The sequence below is a fragment of the Chelon labrosus genome, assembly GCF_963514085.1.
Source record: "Chelon labrosus genome assembly, chromosome: 19".
In the NCBI taxonomy this organism is placed as follows: domain Eukaryota; kingdom Metazoa; phylum Chordata; class Actinopteri; order Mugiliformes; family Mugilidae; genus Chelon; species Chelon labrosus.
The window spans coordinates 6,030,270-6,046,835 of NC_140352.1; the positions used below are offsets into that span (position 1 = coordinate 6,030,270).

Consider the following 16,566-nt stretch of genomic DNA (forward strand, 5'->3'; position numbering starts at 1 on the left):
GGGCTACTCTGAGTTTCATATCCATATTGGAGATAGCAATCCTGTTTGAGGGCCGTGTCCGCCTGATAGCATTTGCTCAAGGCCTTGAGGCGATGATACAATTAGATCTGGGGGCTTCCTCCAACACTAGACCCACTAATGGACTCCTCATAGGGCTTTCAGGTCCTTCTTCCACCTCTCTAAGGCCCTTCGTATCTGCACAATCATTCTAAAGGGCCTTTTACACTCAGGCCAGGTTTGTCTCAGGAAAACCCTCGGAAGATATAAACAGGTCTCTCTTAAAGACAAACAGATTTGTCTGTTTCATAGCCATTTTACTTGATGTTACAGTTTCTATTGAGTTGTGGAGATCAGGAATTGTAAGGAAGGTAAACAAAGGAAGTTATAAGGAACAGAAAGAAGGTTTTGTTTTGTTTGGAGAAACATTTCCATATAGTAGATGTTCAAGGAGGAAATGGTGAACAATAATATATTCTGTATATGAAGTTTTTAAGCTGCTTTTCAGATTAACAAACGACTCAGTGGTGTTGTTGTTAGCCCTGATGCCTCACAGCAAGAAGGTTCTGGGTTCAAATCCAGGCCAACTGGGGCCTTTCTGTTCTCTCCAGGTACTCCAGCTTCCTCCCACCGTCCAAAGACATGCTGGTTAAGTTCATTGGTGATTCTAAATTGGCCGTAGGTGTGAGTGTGAATGGTTGTCTGTCTCTCTGTGTTAGCCCTGTGATAGACTGGAGACCTGTCCAGGGTGTACCCCGCCTCTCGCCTGATGACAGCTGGCTCCAGCCCCCCCGTGACCCTTCCCAGGACAAGAGGTTACAGAAGATGAATGAATGAATGAATGAATGATATTCCCAGATAAACCAAAGGATTCTCAGAACTCAAATAAAGCTGTTTAAAAAGACTAATACTTGGTAAGTTTGCAGAAAAAATATTAATGTTGTCTTTTAGTATTTTGGCTATTAGTTTCTCTTTGTCTCGCTGCAGTCATAAATTAAATTACCATCATAAAACAATATGGATTTGTGGGGATGATGATACAGGAGCAACTTAAAATGACCAAGTGATGACACCCAGTGTTCACTGCCTCTAATTACACATTGACGTTCACGGATACATAACTGAAATCAAATCAGTTTTAATGAAACCTTTGAAAATGTTGCAATATTACACCGATGTTAAGATTAATCTGAAATGATAGAGGATCATGGATGATTCTTCTTCATTCAGATTAAAATTTTCATATATCAGCTTTGCGTTGAGAAAACATGCATTTAGGCTCGAGAGGTGCAACATAAAGTGGAGACAAGTGACGGAGTTAGAAAAATAAGGGTTTATTTAATTAAAAAAACAAAAAAAACAAAAAGACAACAGGTCAAACATGGTGAGCCTCTGCAGCTGAAAAGTGATCCTCCCAGGCTTCTTCAACAAGGCCCTTTATTCGGTCTTCTCAGGTGTTGCTGGTTAAGGTGATTAAGCACAAGCCAAACACTTGCACATCCAGTGGAGGAGCAGAGGAGCGTAACAGCGCTTCTTTCATTCATCTTGTAAATGTAACTGCTTATCCTGTGAAGGGTCGTGGGGGGCTGGAGCCTATCCCAGCTGTCATTGGGCGAGATGGGGGGTCCACCCTGGACAGGTCTCCAGTCTATCACAGGGCTAACACAGAGAGACATTCATACCTACGCCCAATTTAGAATCACCAGTGAACCTAACCAGCATGTCTTTGGGCGGTGGGAGGAAGCTGGAGTACCTGGAGAGAACCCACGCAGACACAGGGAGAACATGCAAACTACACACAGACAGGCCCCAGTGCTATGATGCTATGAGGCATCAGTGCTAACCACCACACCACTGTGCCGCCCCTTCTATGCATTACTAAGGAAAAAAAATCAACTTGACAGTAATAAAGAAGACTTTATAATAATGTACTGTTTATGCACAACTGCTTTCATGATTTTCTATAATGTCCATGTAGCGTATGTAACTTTTAAATAAGAAATGCATTCTTGTTTCTGCAGTAACTGTGTTTGAACTCCAGGAGGCAATGTGTAATTACTTTTCTGATGCTAATAAGTACTTTGGACACAAAAAGGAAATGGGCTTCTTCACCTTTCAAAAAGACGTCCAGCTCAAAATGATGTTGAAAGCGTAAGATGGCAGGGTCCTTATCTAGGAAATTTGGGTTTCACTTTTGTGGGAGGAAGGGAAGACACATTGTCCATCTTGTGTGGATGTCTCTGCGCTGTCATGTGTGTGTCTGTGCTTTGGGCAACTCTTAAGTTTCATGGGCAGAGATAGCGATCCTGTTTTTAGGACCATGCTGCATTTGCTTTTCGCCTCCAGGCGCCCACCTCTCACAGGGCCTTCATATCTACACAATCATTCAAAAGGGCCTTTTACGTTCAACCAGCAGAGCAGGATTGTCTGAGGCAACCCCCCGTTTGATAGATATAAACAGGTCCTTTTTAAAGACAACAGATTTGCCTCTGTCAACCATTTTACTTGAAGGTAATGTTTCTACTGAGCTTTTAGCGAGCAGGAAGGCTGAGGTTATGAGGCCCAGATAGAAGTTGTAACTTTGAGCAATGAGTGTTTTGAGCGAACAAAGGATGGATTAAAAGCTTTCAGTGAAAATATACATTTTCTTTGGATTAAAATGAGCGTGTTGCTCATGGATGTGACAAAACATAAAGTATTTGAAAAAGAATTAACATTCTGACTGTGTAGCATATTAAAACCCACACCTGTGAGATATTAAAGAATAGAAACGGGCTCTGCTGCCCAGGCAAAAGACATTAAAACAGCAGCTGTGATTGGTGTTCTTCCACCAATTAACCTAACCAGCATGTCTTTGGACGGTGGGAGGAAGCTGGAGTACCTGCAGAGAACCCACGCAGACACAGGGAGAACATGCAAACTCCACACAGAAAGGAACCAGACGGCCCATGGATTCAAACCCAGAACCATCAGTGCTAACCACCACACTACTGGGCCACCCTCATATTAAACATAAGTGAATGAATTAGCACTGATGCCTCTATAAATACACTGATATGATTTGGAATATTGTCTGGATAGTGTCGATTGTCTTACTTTTAGCCTAATTCATATATAGTTAAATCATAATGTTTGAGAAGTCATGTACTAATTTAGTTTAAACCATTTTAAAAACAGTGGTTGCAACTCTTTTTTTTCCTGCTCATCCCTTTCTTTAATAAAATCTTTCCATGCACTCTTTCTGTCACCGCTTTCCAGTTTATTCCCCTTTGATTACTTTTCCACACATGAACTTTCGTCTTCAGCTCCTCTGATCTTTGCCACTTTCCTTTAAGATAAAAACCCTGACTGCATGTTGTTTGAGCACGTGGGCGTTGTGTGGTTGTGTGTCTCCGCTGGAGTGACTTCGCTCCCGCGTGGAAATGCTGATATTAGGAACAATCCACATGCTGCCGCTTGGTTGAGGGACAACGAAGCACATGTGCACGGTGCAACCCATTTACTGTACTGAGCCTTCCACAGAAACCTCAAAACTCTAAATGTTTTGCATCTCCCATCGGGTCAAAGGTCACACGGTTCAAGATTGAAGATCTCTTTTGATGTCCCATTGTTTGGCCGTCTGGAGAACTCTAATCTCATTGACATTATCGTTGTAACTCGCTGAAGGTTTTGTCTTCATGATGTGCACCAATAGAGAACAGAAACATACTGAGGATGGCAACAGAACTGAGGGGTCGACTGCCAGTGGCTCAGACAAATGTCTGCTTCCTACTTGCCTACAGTCACAATGAAAACATGCTAACGTTAATCAGATGTAATAGTTTCAGCATGCTATCCTTTCTAATCAGTTATAATCAGCAGAAGCTAGAAGGAATGTCTTTTGCTTTGAGTATTGAAAACAATGTCTGGCCACCATTATCATCCTGTCTCTATCAGATACCATAATAATCCATCCAATTGTTGTAACTACATGTATCATAAGAGCATAGGAGGGAAAAGTCAGAGGGGCACCTAAAGTTACCAGCTCAAAGAAATCAAATGAACGGACCTGCACTAAGTTGAAAGGTTGTGCAGATGGTTGCACGCGCTCCCACCCACTCCCGCACAAACACAGATAGTTAGTGGATTAGTGGAGGCAGAGGTAAGGTCAGTTCCTTCCCCTGAGTCAGATAGGCAGATAAAAGAGCAAAGAGGTGGAGGAACACAGAAGAGACAGATAAAGGACAAAAGCAGGCAACAGAGAGAAGAACAGGACAGATGTAATGGAATAATACTCATTTAGCCAGAGCTACAGGAGCCAATTCTGTTATCTGTGCTCCTGGAGGCAGTGGGGGTTTCGACAGTGTCAGTCAATTCTGCTTTGGGTCACATTTTGCCACAGCAGGATGGTGCAGGTACGGAAATCTTTCATCACTACCGTAGGGCTGCAACGCGTGGAGCAAATGCAAGGCAACAAGTTAATGAAGAAATAATGAGAAAAGGTTTTCCACCATTGGCTATCCTATCATACAGAGAAACTGAGAACATCTGTGCAGAAAACAACAATGTAAAATGTGTTAGACGTATAAATACTTATTAATAGATAAAACAGGAATTCAGTGCATCAATTAAACATGACATAAATGTGCCAATTAATGTAAGTTGTACTTGACTCAACTAATTGCTTACGTAAGCTGCAAGCCATGTTCTCATACGTTGCACCTTACAGCATCTAAGATACACGCCCTCAAGAGTGTTATAATAAATACAATAAGGGTGTTTGATGACACTTTCAAATGTCATGTTTTGCATCAAATGCTCTCCCTTGAACTATTCTAAATTTTGCAAAATATGTTTGACTGAGCTTGTGCCAAACGGACATATAATGTACAACCTGGTTTCATAAACTACTTATTTTTTTATTAAAATCGAATTAACTTTAACTGCTGTGTACACACCATATGTACGGACATTCTTGTGAGCACACTTGGTAGTTGCACGGTGTAAAATTAAACTATAAATTAAAATTAAAAATATATCAACGAAGCTGAATTTTCTTGTTCTCAGAAAAACAGAAATTTACATCGATCAGGGCATAACATTATGACCGCGTTCCTAATATTGTGTAGGTCTCGCTTGTGCCTCCAAAACAGTTGTGACTCATCAGAGAATGGACATGGGCCTTCTCAAGAATCCACATAACGAAATTTTGCAGACTCCAGGCTTTAGAGGCACACATATAAATAACACAACATTTAAATAACACACTTATAAATATTAAACACCCTTAGAAAGAAGAAGAAATGTAAATAAAGTGCAGCTTAGTGCAAGTCCAGTCTATGAGATGTTGTGAGTGTGTGTTTGTCCTGCTGCTGAGGACTGACTGGTGGTCTGTTTGTTGTCATGTCACCTTCTGAGGGTGTCCTGTGGTGTCTGGCAACAGGATGTTGTTAGTGGTGGGGCCTTTGAGTGGAGGGGCCTCTGTGGATCATCCCACAGATACTTGATCAGTTTGGGATCTAGTGAATTTGGAGGCCAGGTCAACACCTTGTGCAGTTCTTCATGTTTCTGAGTTGTCATTGCTATGGGGTGGGGGTGTGTGGTCTCGTCTAGGTGGGTGCTACACAACTAGGTAACATCCACATGAATGAATGCCAGGTCCAAAAGTTTCCCAGTAGAACACTGAATTGTCACAAGATGGTCAATGTTGTTTACTTCTCCTGTCACTGGTTTTAATGTTGTGGCAGATTCGGTGTATCTGAATAAAAAAAAATAAAAACCTTATTTATTTATTTACTTAGCGTAGAGGTGTTAGCTGGTGTTTTTAATAAATAAATAAATAAATAAATAAATAAAATTACGTCGAGTTCTTATTTTGATATGCAAGCATTTAATCAGCACTTCCGCTCTTCTTCCGGATTTCGCCGGCCGGCCTGACGTCACATCCTGCCACTTCATCAACCATTTACGCGGCTTTCCTCCTCTTCGCGTTACTTAATAAAAAAACAAAAGTCTGGGCAAATAAGAGCCAGTTATTGACACTTGCCCCTCGCCGTTAGTTGAAGGAACTAATTTATAAACGGAAACGTTTAACGAGACGCTCCGTTTACACTTTGCTGCAAACTGCTGCCACTGTTTCATCAGCGGCTCTTTCTGATAGGGGAGGAGTCGGTCCACAGGCTGGGACCACCTCTGTCCAAACTTTGGGTGAATGAAGGAGTAACTGGTTGAAGATGATGAAGAAGACTTTGTAGGAGACGTTACAAAGGGCTGGTGCACACACAAACACAGGAAAAGACATACTGCAGGACTTCAGGAGGTTAAGTAAGAATAAACACCTTTCTGTCAAGGGAGTTTATATTTTGCCTCTAAACGTGGATACAGTGGATTTCATGTTGTTTTTGTTGTTGTTTTACATTTGTCTCTTTCTTGTGTTTCTCTGTAAAGGCTCTAAAAAACCCTGACCATGCTGCTGCAGAGGCTGACCCTGTGCTCAAGGATCCCTGTGGATCCACAGAGACACGTATGCCGGCTGCTCTCCACACCACTGACACAAGGCAAGCCACGGCTTCACACCGTCTCATAGTCCGATCACACTCATCCTGCAGCCGTGATCCGAGAGAAATAAAACAAACACATCTTTAGATCAGGATGGTTACACTGTTGTAGTGTAATTACTTTATTAAACTTTCAATTTAATGTATCGTCAGTCATTTAAAAGTAATCTTTCAAGCACATTTGATAAACATTCCCGTTTTTGACATTACCAGAGCCTTTTGCACATTGTGTTGGCTATTTGTCAGTACTTTTTAATGTTTTAAAGACCCATTAATTGAAAATAAAAAAATAAAATAAAAAGATCAATAAGTAAATTAATGGTTTGTTGCCAAAAAACAATAAATAAAGCAGTCACGCAATGCTCTTTTGTGCAAATGTGCTATCTAAATGTGAAGTGTTCTGATGTCACATTAACAGCGTTGTTTGATTTACCGATCATAAACTGTTTGTGAAGGCTTTTCTCTGTAAACTGGAAAACATTTCTCGTGAAACTAGATACGAGTTGATAATCACTGCATGTCGATGAATGTACACGCAGGCACATATGCGGATTTCCGGACCTGCACCTGATAAACCGGGAACACGCTGTGAAAACTTTCAGATTTTCTGCCCGGCAGCAGGTTTCTGACCCGCTCTCGTCTGCACAAGATGTCATGGGCTTCTCTCTTTCTCTCTCTCTCTCTCTCTCTCTCTCTCTCTCTCTCTCTCTCTCTCTCTCTCTCTCTCTCTCTCTCTCTCTCTCTCTCTCTCTCTCTCTCTCTCATGCGCCTCATTGCTTCAGAGAGATGTGTAATGTCAGCACAGGCTTTTTTTTTCTCTTCTCTGCTAGCCCTGCTGATGTGGCAGTTTGAAGGCTGTGATTATCTGTTTCCCAGGTTACAGATGGATGTAGGGGAGGGGAGGGCTTCATTCTTGTTTGCCCCATTCATGTAATCAATGAAACGAAAACCCAGCAAAACATGCTTGTTTGCACAGTTACATGAAGCCGAGGTTTTTACCGAAGCATTGATACATCAGCTGTAGCCTTCTTTAAAACTTTAAAACAGATCTTACATCTAAGTGACAATTGTGAAAGACATTAATGTGATTCTTAGTAATCTTCAACAAGTCTTAAGGAATAATTGAATACCTAATGATCAGCAATAACTGTTGTCAGTGCATAAGTGTGGTAAACATAATGTCTCCCCCCTCTATGCAGATCCACAGGGACGAGCTCATAGCAGCTCCTTTGCACACCGCGGTGAGCTGCGTCAGGCCAAGAGGATCGTGGTCAAGCTCGGCAGCGCTGTGGTCACACGTGGCGATGAGTGCGGCTTGGCTCTGGGGAGGCTCGCCTCAATTGTTGAGCAGGTGAGAGGCCAAAAAAACGAAGCAGAAAGTAATGAAAACTCTTAAAACGGAAGAAAATCGGCGAGAAACACAAGCACCAACACCATCTGTTTCCTTATTTTTTCAGTTTCTGTATATTTGAAATAAATTTCCCTTCCATCTTCTACTTCTGTCCAGCTGGGAGATAAAGTGGGGTGCTCCAACCTTCCCAGGTTATGTGGTAACAATAGATAAATGAACGTTTGTTCTCACTGAACAAATACATGAATATTTGAATGTAGTTTTCTTTGCTTTGAGCACCACAGGCTTAAATCTGTTCTCTCCAAACCTTCACTAATAGTACAAATATTAGTTGCCACTTGGGAAAAGTAACAAAGTATGTGACAAAAACAGTCTGCTCAGCTACGATTCATTACTATTAATCGGTTGTGTTGTTGTCCAGGTGGCTATGCTGCAGAATCAAGGCAGGGAGATGATGATTGTCACCAGTGGGGCTGTGGCCTTCGGCAAGCAAAGACTAAGACATGAGATCCTGCTGTCCCAAAGTGTCCGACAGGCGCTGCACTCCGGACAGAATCAGCTCAAAGACATGGTAAGGAGTCTAGCGTCGTCTCCACAGCGTACGTTCAGGTGTATCACGTGTGTCTTAATGATGGCTGCAATCCTCTCTGCATTTTAGTTCTCTGTTAATTATAGAGACTAAATGTAAGTGTGCTATCATTAATACACATGGGGACATTATGATATATTATATGCCTCCATGGTCTGGTCTAGGTGTGTGCTACATGTCTAAGTAACATCCACACCAATGAATGAATCCAAGCATGTTTCCTTAAAAGCTCAAGAAATGATAAATAAAACCATATGTTTATGATATTTATGTTGCAGTCTTTGCCAGTGCTGGAAGCCCGAGCCTGTGCTGCAGCTGGACAGAGTGGCCTGATGGCCCTGTATGAGGCCATGTTTACCCAATACAGCACTTGCACTGCACAGGTACTTGTGTACTTCACAGCAAAAAATAATCACTTGGAAATGCTTCAGAAGTCCGTCTGTTTCCTCTCTCCCGCCTCACATCTTTTCCTTCGTGCTCTGCCCCCCCTCTGTGCCCGCAGGTTTTGGTGACCAATCTGGATTTCCACGATGACCAGAAGAGGCAGAACCTGAACAGCACGCTGCAGGAGCTGCTGCGCATGAACATCGTGCCCATCATCAACACCAACGACGCCGTGGTGCCCCCTCCGGAGCCCAACAGCGACCTGCAGGGGGTAAATGTGGGTACAGACAGCATGGGGGCGACGCCGGTGGTGGTGATGGTGGCGGTGGCAGCAGGGGTGCTGAAGGGGCTGGCAGAGACGGTGTTTAGTATGTACAGGCGCCGTTCATTAACTAAAGTATTTTCTATCATCCACGCACACACGCTGACACACCTCTGCCAGCTTACCTCACCTCATCAGCTCTGCACTCAGCCATTAGGGCATGTGCATGCAGGGAGGGGATGCACGGCGGTGCAGTCTGAGTGGACAGGGGCTAACTTCTAACTCCTCCAGAAATAACTAACAATTTTATCCCGGATAATTAAACCTCACTCTCTTCTGGTTTTTATTTCTGTGACACCCCGAATGCTGTCATTAGTCTTTCATGAAATACATTATTTTGAAAGTGCCAATGGATTTGATTTGGCGCACGCTTCTTTACTTTGCCATCTACAAAAAAAAAAAAAAAGCCGGCCTCTTGGTAACCTGATCATTCGGTTTCCCAATACGTAAGTGTTTAGACATTTGGTTTTATCTATCTCCTCGGCCCTAGCCTTTGAGAAATAAGCTGTGATTAGTTATTGGCAGATGTTGCGTTTTCTGCTGCGGCTTTCTTCCACTTTTAGGAGCTAACATCGGCGCATTTCTGGTTGTGTAGGTGATCAGCATTAAGGACAACGACAGCCTGGCCGCCCGGCTAGCTGTGGAGATGAAGGCTGACCTGCTCATCGCCCTGTCTGACGTGGAAGGTATGAGTTCTGGGTCAGCTGTTGGGTAACAACACCATCTGCTGCGCTCGCAGGATGAAGACATCTTTCTTAGGGTCGACTGAGAGTCGTCTGAGAAAGACAAACACAAACCTTCTGCCTTTTTTGTTTGAAATTTAAGCTGATGGGGTTGACACAGGGCACCCATGTGCACATGAGTGTCACATGTAGGGCCAATCGACACCAACTGAAGGGGTTTAAGTCATCTTTTTTTCTTTTATTATTAAATACCTGTTTACCTCAGTACTGTCCTGCAATAAAATGCATGTTAGATTATTTTCTGTCCTTTATATGTGAACATAATTCATATAAGAATTGTTCATTTCTCAGGCCTGTACAACCGACCGCCCGGGACAGACGATGCCAAGATCATTGACATCTTTTATCCTGGAGACCAGCAGTCAATCACCTATGGTACAAAGTCTAGAGTTGGGATTGGAGGCATGGAGGCCAAGGTATGTTAAAAGTCCTCCAGTCGTTCTTTTGAAGAGATGTTTATTTACAAGTCAAAGACCTTATCATAGCAGACACTCATCATCCGGGCAAAGTGCAAAGGTTCTTGTGTTATGGATTTTTTTAAAAACTTCAGGACTCTGCAGAAAAGCAGAATATTCCTGGAAACATAGAAGACCATGAGTTTGTACAACCTAAATAATGATGAGTCACAACTGTTTTGGAGGCGCAAGGGAGACCTACAGAATATTAGGAAAGTGGTCATAATGTTATGCCTGATCGGTGTATGAAGTCGTATTCATGTAGCTGTGACCTCTGACTAAACAAGTTGGCTCGCAAACTAATGTCCTGTCTGTTTTACTTAATGATTCAGTCATTCACATGTCGGCCTCTGTTTCCCTGTTTTCCTGCAGGTCAAGGCAGCTCTCTGGGCGCTGCAAGGTGGCACCTCAGTGGTCATTGCGAACGGCACCCACCCCAAAGTAACGGGGCACGTCATCACTGACATCGTTGAGGGCAAGAAAGTGGGGACCTTCTTCTCTGAAATCAAACCTGCTGGTGAGTTTTCCTGTTTTTTTTTTGTCTTTGGTCTGACATCAGTATAATTGCTGCTGTCATTCTGAAGCTGCAGCTTTCTTTTTATTGTTTGTTCTGTCTCTGAATCCTCTTCAGGTCCAACTGTGGAGGAGCAGACGGAAATGGCACGTAACTATGGGAGAAGCTTGGCTTCTCTGCACCCAGACCAGGTAACTCTTTGTTTTAGGTTATTTGATTTAAAACTCTTATCCCATACTTAGAGTTCTGTTCTAGAGAAACACTTGTGGATAATGTGCTGCTTGCTGAGCCTGTCTGTATTTTGTTGGCTGTGTTGTCACACAGAGGAGTGAGATCATCTGCCATCTAGCAGACCTTTTGACTGAAAGGAAAGAAGACATTCTTAAAGCCAACAAGATGGACATGGACCTGGCTGTCAGTGCAGGTAAGAGGACGCCACGTCAAGTCAGTCTGTCAGGATGAAGCAGTGTAGGAACCATTTGTCCGTACATCTGCTCCTTCTTATCCGGGTCGCGGGGGCCACAGCCTCAGCTGGGACGTCCAGACAGCCCTCTCCCCAGCCACTTCCACCACCTCCTCTGGAGGAATCCCTGGGCGTTCCCAGATATAATCCCTCCATCGTGTCCTGGGTCAGCCCTGGGGCCTCCTTCCGGTGGGACATGCTGTATGAGGCATCCAGGAGGCATCTTTACCAGATGCCCTAGCCACCTCATCGGACTCCTCTCGACGTGGAGGAGCAGCGGTTCTACTCTGAGTTCCTCCCGTGTGTCCGAGCTCCTAACCCCATCTCTGAGGCTGAGCCAGGCCACCCTGCGAAAGAAACTCATTTGGGCCAGTTGTATTCGCGATCTCGTTAATATGAGAGCTTCAGCTTTCGACTTAGCTCTGTCTTTGCCACAACAGACCGGTTAAGCGCCCGCAAGTTTGCAGAGTGTTTGAGGTTTTCCCCTTCCTGATTTTTCAAATAAATTTCATTATGTTAGTAACAACATAACAAACATATTGTTCTCTAAATAAATAATAAAGTCTCTCTTCCGCATTTATACAAAACATGAACTCAAAATAGAATTCCAAGTGGACAGTTTAATCCATATTTTGCCACCAGAGGGCAGCAATCACTTTCCTCTTTATAAAGATGTTCTCATCAGAGTTTTGTTCCATATCAACTAACGGCAAAGTGTAACTCAAATCTTTATCCTTTCGACAGGCCTTTTGCCTCCTGCCATGCTGAAGCGTCTGAGCCTCACACCGGCCAAGCTGAACAGCTTGGCCATAGGTCTGCGGCAGATAGCTGTGGCAGCCCAGGACAGCGTGGGCCGAGTGCTGCGGAGGACCAGGGTGGCTAACAACCTGGAGCTGGAGCAGATCACTGTACCCATCGGAGTTCTTCTGGTCATCTTCGAGGCCCGACCCGACTGCTTGCCGCAGGTATCTCTGCAGGCTGAGAACAATCTGACCTGTGCAAACGTTTTTTTCTTTTTTGCAACTCTTACCTGCACCTCTTTTCTAGGTGTCAGCCCTGTCCATAGCCAGCGGCAACGCCCTCTTGTTGAAGGGAGGCAAAGAGGCGGCCAACACCAACCGTGTCCTCCACCAGCTCACTCAGGAAGCCCTTTCCATGCATGGAGTCAAAGAGGCAGTGCAGCTGGTAAAACTGGTTTATTAAAAGTTGATACAAACCTTATTTAGTCTTTACATTTCATAGACATGGGGCGCTAACAAGTACTGATGAAAATGCCTCACCTGAGACTGATTTGTTGTGCTGTGTTTTTTTGTTTTTTTAACCAGGTGAGCACCCGTGAGGAGGTGGAGGACCTGTGCCGACTGGACAAGATGATTGACTTGATTATTCCCCGAGGTTCGTCCCAGCTGGTCCGAGACATCCAGCGGGCGGCCAAGGGCATCCCAGTGATGGGCCACAGCGAAGGGATCTGCCACGTCTACGTTGATGCAGACGCGAGCGTTGACAAAGTCTTAAAAATTGGTCAGTTAATACATCCTCTCACACTAAGTCCGTAATAATATATGTTATTCGTCTAAACATGGAGGTGGAAATCTGAGTGCTGTTCTGCTGGACGTGTTTTATATCACACCAAAGACTGAACACAACCGACTGATCTTTTCCCCTTTTTAGTGAGAGACTCCAAGTGTGACTACCCGGCTGCGTGTAATGCCATGGAAACTCTGCTGATACACCGGGACCTCCTTAGGACCCCGCTGTTTGACCAGATAATTGACATGCTGCGCACTGAACGGGTAAACACCTAAATGGCACACACATTAGTCCGACTTCACACTAGTGCAGTGTAGTCAAGGCTTTGCAGACATCATTAAATTCATTAAAGTCAGGCAACAAATCTGAAAGATGTTTGTTTTGTTTGTTTCGTTTCAGTATACTCATTAATTGTTGATGTTTTTCTCTGCTGTCACCAGGTGAAGATTCACGCCGGCCCCAGGTTTGCCTCCTATCTGACGTTCAGCCCCTCGGAGGCCAAGTCCCTGCGGACGGAGTACGGTGACCTGGAGTGCTGTGTGGAAGTGGTGGACAGCATGGAGGACGCTGTGGACCATATACACAACTACGGCAGCTCCCACACGGATGTTATCGTCACAGAAAATGGTAGGTGGAGTTTCTCTTGTTTTCTGTGGAGTTGCATTTTCTAAAAAGGCGCAATGCATGTCCCATCATTTTGGTAATCTTTTCTTGCTCCATGCCTCTTCACATCAGTGTCCTTCTTACTCTTATTGAATTTATTTCCCCTGCGATCTTAGTTTCTGTAACGAGCAGAGACGGTTTGTCGTCAGGATGAGTGCACACGGTCCCTTTGTGACTCAATATAGTGGCCCATTTAAAATGTTGAGCAGGTGATTAACAGTTTTAAAAATCGTTCTTAAACACATTTCTGTCTTTGAAGGGAACCATCACTTGGCATTGCAGTGTTGCAGTGTCATATTGTTTAGCAACACATTGCAAGTTTTATGACACACAGTTTTCTTCTGCAGAAATGTACGTACATAATATAAATGCAAGGAGACTAAATCTAAATCGCAAATACTCGCGTGCACGTTTCCTTTTGGAGATTATAATTAACATTGAGCAGCTTTGGGGAAAATACAGGAGAAAGAGTGATGTTCACTTTTCTACACTGAGGATTATTCTCACCTGCAGTGGAGGATGTACTGCTGCCATCTAGTGACCACAGAAGGTACCTCAGTGAATTAAATTATACTCGTGTAAGCTAATGTCAGTAGAGAGAGAGAGAGAGAGATTGATGATAGGCACGCCACAGATATAAGGATATCAAGCTAGCGAGGGATAGAAGGTTAGATAGAGTATAGAGTAGATGCACGAAGATCAGTAGGTCTGCACAGTTTGGCTGCAAACATTTCTACCTTATATGCTGTTTGCTTTATATTTATGTCAAGCTGTTTAAATTTGAAGTGCTTAATGCACCAGGTGTGTATTAAAAGGTCAGAGGTATTTACAATGGCGGTGGTAGCTGTTGCAAATTATGTTATAAAATCCTCACAACTGCAGAGCTTCGTATTCATAGTGCATTAATGCATTTAGTTTAGTTTTTATGCTTTTATGTTCAGTGTAATCCCTGAAAGGGTTTTCAGAGGTAGCAATCAGAAGACTGAATAAGCTGTCTTTGTCTTACAGAGGACACAGCAGAGCAGTTTCTCCAGCAGCTGGACAGCGCCTGCGTTTTCTGGAACGCCAGCTCACGTTTTGCCGATGGCTACCGGTTTGGACTGGGTATGAGTCTTTCCCCTTTGAAAATAAAATAATAATGCATATTCTTGCTCATATTCCACTGAGATAATTGCACTCTTTCTCTCCACACATGATATGTTTTCTCTGTCTCCAGGAGCAGAGGTTGGTATCAGCACGGCCCGTATCCACGCCCGGGGCCCCGTAGGTCTGGAGGGGCTGCTCACCACCAAGTGGGTCCTGAGAGGGGACGGGCACACGGCAGCCGATTTCTCGGAGAACGGCGAGATGAAGTACCTCCACGAAAACCTGCCCGTGGGGCAGACTTTAGCTGGGCAGAGGGACCACAACTAGGCCAGAGAGACTTTGACAATATTCACGTGCCACTCCAAAAAACTCCCCAGAGTCGCTACTACGCACCAGTGGCTCATTTTATGAGCACAGCCGCAGAGATGTTCCTGTTTAGATTATACTGTATATAGTTTACAGATGTTTTAAATTCTACCTCATGAGTTAGGACCTGATCAATATTAATTAGGGGAACTTTGAGGAAGAGTTTGCTAAAATTACTTCAGTACATAATTGTACCATGCATGATTTTTTTTTTTAAATATAATGTAATCTCAGGACATAATTTTAAAACTGGCTTCTTAATTTTGTTAAGAATATCAAAATATTTTTAATTGTCAAAAAACGAAATGCAAGTTGTTGTTTTTTTTTTTATTCAAGCATGATTCTCTCCAGAGAGGAGGCGCTGGAAGTAATTTCTGACATGAAGTAACCTTTGTAGTAACCAGTACATAGTTGTATTTTATAGCACACATTTTACATAGTATTAGCTGGTCTTTAACACTTTTTAATTTTCTTTTGTTAAAAGCTTAACGCCGGGATGGAAATCAGAAATAAAATTGTGAGAATTGTTATGTAGTAATGTAAGTTAAATACACTCCACCTCGTGTGCATCCATTTGATTCCCTATTTATTTATTTATTTGACTGTTGTTACGAGTTGTGCTCGTTTTTTTCCCATGCTTTGTTGCTTTTCCTGCTTGCGGTGCCCAGAGCCTCTGTCAGAGCAGGAGTAGTAATTGACAAGCCGCCTCCTTTCGAGCTGGAGGGGAGAATGCAGCTGCTTTTAAATTAAGCTCTGTAACGTTCCAGCCTCTGAGCTGCTATCTGATGTCTAGCGATGCACACTTAAGGATTGGTTTGGGTTATTTAATAGGAGTAATGTAGAATAATAATAAATAAATAAATAAAAACGGTGGGAAAAGAATATTTGGATATTTTTCTTACTTTCTTTCATTTTTATCACTTGAAACATTGAGGATTTTTGCGTGTATATTCATTTCTGTCCTGGCTCTAGTCTTTCTGCTTTCACAAAGAACACGAATTAATAGGAGGGGGGGAAGAAAGTCATACTGATCTTAAAAAAAAAAAAAAACAGATGTCTAAAAAGGGCCTTTTTAAAGTTGCCCATAGGGGAATTCGCATTGCTGGAAGTGGGGCAAGGAAGATGGAAGACAATACTATAGAGGTTTAATTATCCAGCCATCAGAAATGAAAAGAGAGAAAAGGAGAACTGAGACTAATAATGGAATCACAGGCTTATGTTCTGGGTTTCTGTGTTTCTTTTTTTTTTTTTTTTTTCTCCTTTCTCTTTTCTATCATCTAAAGAATTCATTCTCCAAAACGAACTACTTACCCTTCAATCAGCTCCCCATCATAAGTCCAAAGGGTTCAGAGATGAAGAGGGAGACAAAACTCGAATCTCACTCTTTTGTCCTTTTCATGTGTGAAGCGATTGAAAATTTCATCTAAATGACTTGAGGTAGAGAAGGAACAATCTAGGGACACGGAGTAGTGCCTCTTTGATGCGGAGTGTTTTATAGAAATGTATTTTACCATATGTATTAGACTTATTTGCTGCGGTAGCTAATGAGGTGGAAGTGTGTGCACCT

The 16,566-nt window shown here is 43.1% G+C and overlaps 1 protein-coding gene across 3 annotated transcripts; it reads left to right on the forward strand.

Moving 5' to 3' along the window:
* The first annotated feature begins 6,222 nt into the window (after positions 1–6,222).
* On the forward strand, positions 6,223–15,868 carry aldh18a1 (aldehyde dehydrogenase 18 family, member A1). 3 transcript variants are annotated; one of them, XM_084568239.1, is made up of 18 exons: positions 6,223–6,295; positions 6,424–6,533; positions 7,733–7,884; positions 8,306–8,455; positions 8,752–8,856; positions 8,976–9,134; positions 9,775–9,865; positions 10,214–10,338; positions 10,750–10,894; positions 11,009–11,082; positions 11,216–11,315; positions 12,099–12,319; positions 12,402–12,539; positions 12,680–12,875; positions 13,026–13,147; positions 13,325–13,511; positions 14,556–14,651; positions 14,764–15,868. In XM_084568239.1, exons 2-18 carry the CDS (start codon positions 6,443–6,445, stop codon positions 14,958–14,960), a joined length of 2,349 nt encoding a protein of 782 aa, XP_084424365.1. In that variant the 5' UTR covers positions 6,223–6,295; positions 6,424–6,442; the 3' UTR covers positions 14,961–15,868. The 3 variants fall into 3 exon arrangements, with proteins under 3 accessions (XP_084424365.1, XP_084424364.1, XP_084424366.1); XM_084568238.1 differs by having other exon boundaries at positions 6,229–6,300; XM_084568240.1 differs by having other exon boundaries at positions 6,229–6,300; positions 8,976–9,128.
* Positions 15,869–16,566: the final 698 nt, after the last annotated feature.

Bases quoted from the DNA above. Each gene is read 5' to 3' on its own strand.
- aldh18a1 (XM_084568239.1), top strand. From the start codon at position 6,443: ATGCTGCTGCAGAGGCTGACCCTGTGCTCAAGGATCCCTGTGGATCCA. The intron at 9,866-10,213 runs GTATGAGTTCTG...TTCATTTCTCAG, and splicing joins CGCCCTGTCTGACGTGGAAG to GCCTGTACAACCGACCGCCC. The intron at 14,652-14,763 runs GTATGAGTCTTT...CTCTGTCTCCAG, and splicing joins TGGCTACCGGTTTGGACTGG to GAGCAGAGGTTGGTATCAGC.